At 33.1% G+C, this 1227-nt stretch overlaps 1 protein-coding gene across 1 annotated transcript; it reads right to left on the reverse strand.

The window, feature by feature from the left end:
• Positions 1-19: 19 nt before the first annotated feature.
• NAEGRDRAFT_77095 (uncharacterized protein) lies at positions 20-1144 on the reverse strand (the record flags this gene model as incomplete). The annotated part of the gene is made up of 1 exon (XM_002667949.1): positions 20-1144. A coding segment is annotated over one exon (1123 nt), but the record flags the coding sequence as incomplete, so codon positions are not given.
• Positions 1145-1227: the final 83 nt, after the last annotated feature.

A 1227-nucleotide genomic window follows, 5' to 3' on the forward strand; every position in this document is an offset into this window, starting at 1 on the left:
TAGTGCTTTAATAATTCACCAAGGTCATACTTATCACCATTCAGACATTGCTGTAAGGTAAGCATACAAACAGCTTTGTAACATTCAAACAAGGGCCAATATTCTATTTTCATTCCACAAAGGTATTCTAATGGTGTTTTTTCACATAGTGGAATGTTTGACAATTCCAGCTCTGTAATATTCTTTTTTTTCAACCATTCAACGAAAGAAATACCATTCGTTTTCTTTTTCATTGGTGGTTCATTGTCTTGTTTTTCTTCATAATATTTTCTTTTCTTATTTTCTATTTCTTCTCTCTTTCTTCTTGATTCTTGATTCTCATCTTGTTTTCTTTTCCTCTCTTCTTCGATCCTCCTCTTCTCCTCTTTTGCAATCTTTATTGCTTCTTCTTTCTTTCTTTTTTCTTCTTCATTCCTCTTCTTCTCCTCTTGTTTTCTTTTTTCCTCTTCTTTCTTTTTCCTCTCTTCTTCAAGTCTACTCTCCTCTTCCTCATCGCATCTATCATCTATATCATTCATATATCCCACATCTTCATTGTCGTTAATCTCTGTTTCATCATTTTCCTTCTCATCATTGTTTTCGTCATACCATTGAAATATTCCTATGTTTTTCTGAGAGCCATTATTTCCCAAAGTCATTAGAAATCTTTTTGGAGATGTCTTTGGATCTAATAGCCAATATTTTTCACCAAGTGATACACCAGTAGATAACATCTTAGACCCGCTAATTATGATTTCGTTCTTTGTTTTGGTAAGGTCCTTAATATGGATAGAATAATCTTTCAGAAATTCCTTAATCTCTTTCGAATACTTTGTATCACATGTTGTGGAGGAGATGGCTAAAAAATCAATGCCAGTCCTAACACATAGTGTCCCGTTCTCGTCTGTAATTGAATCAGGACAGTAAATCACAAACTCATGATTTTCTCTACCCAGTTTGAAAGGTTTTCCTATTCTATAAACAAAAGACATGGGATATTTCGCTATTCCTACAATTTCAGAAGTTGGAGAAGCAACCTTAACATTATTTAGACCGTCAATAAATTCAGAAAAGTCTAACTCAATAGAATACGCATCTTCTTGCTTTGAATATTTTGTGTACCATTTTTCTCCGGTACCTGGTTGGTACACACCAAAAGGAAATACTATTGGAGATGAAAAAGAATTACCAGTAATCACAATAACAAAATCATAGTCATGTCTATTTTTTAACTACCAAATAACATTC

The sequence above is a fragment of the Naegleria gruberi genome (genome assembly GCF_000004985.1).
Source record: "Naegleria gruberi genomic scaffold NAEGRscaffold_1254, whole genome shotgun sequence".
Lineage (NCBI taxonomy): Eukaryota > Heterolobosea > Eutetramitea > Acrasida > Naegleriidae > Naegleria > Naegleria gruberi.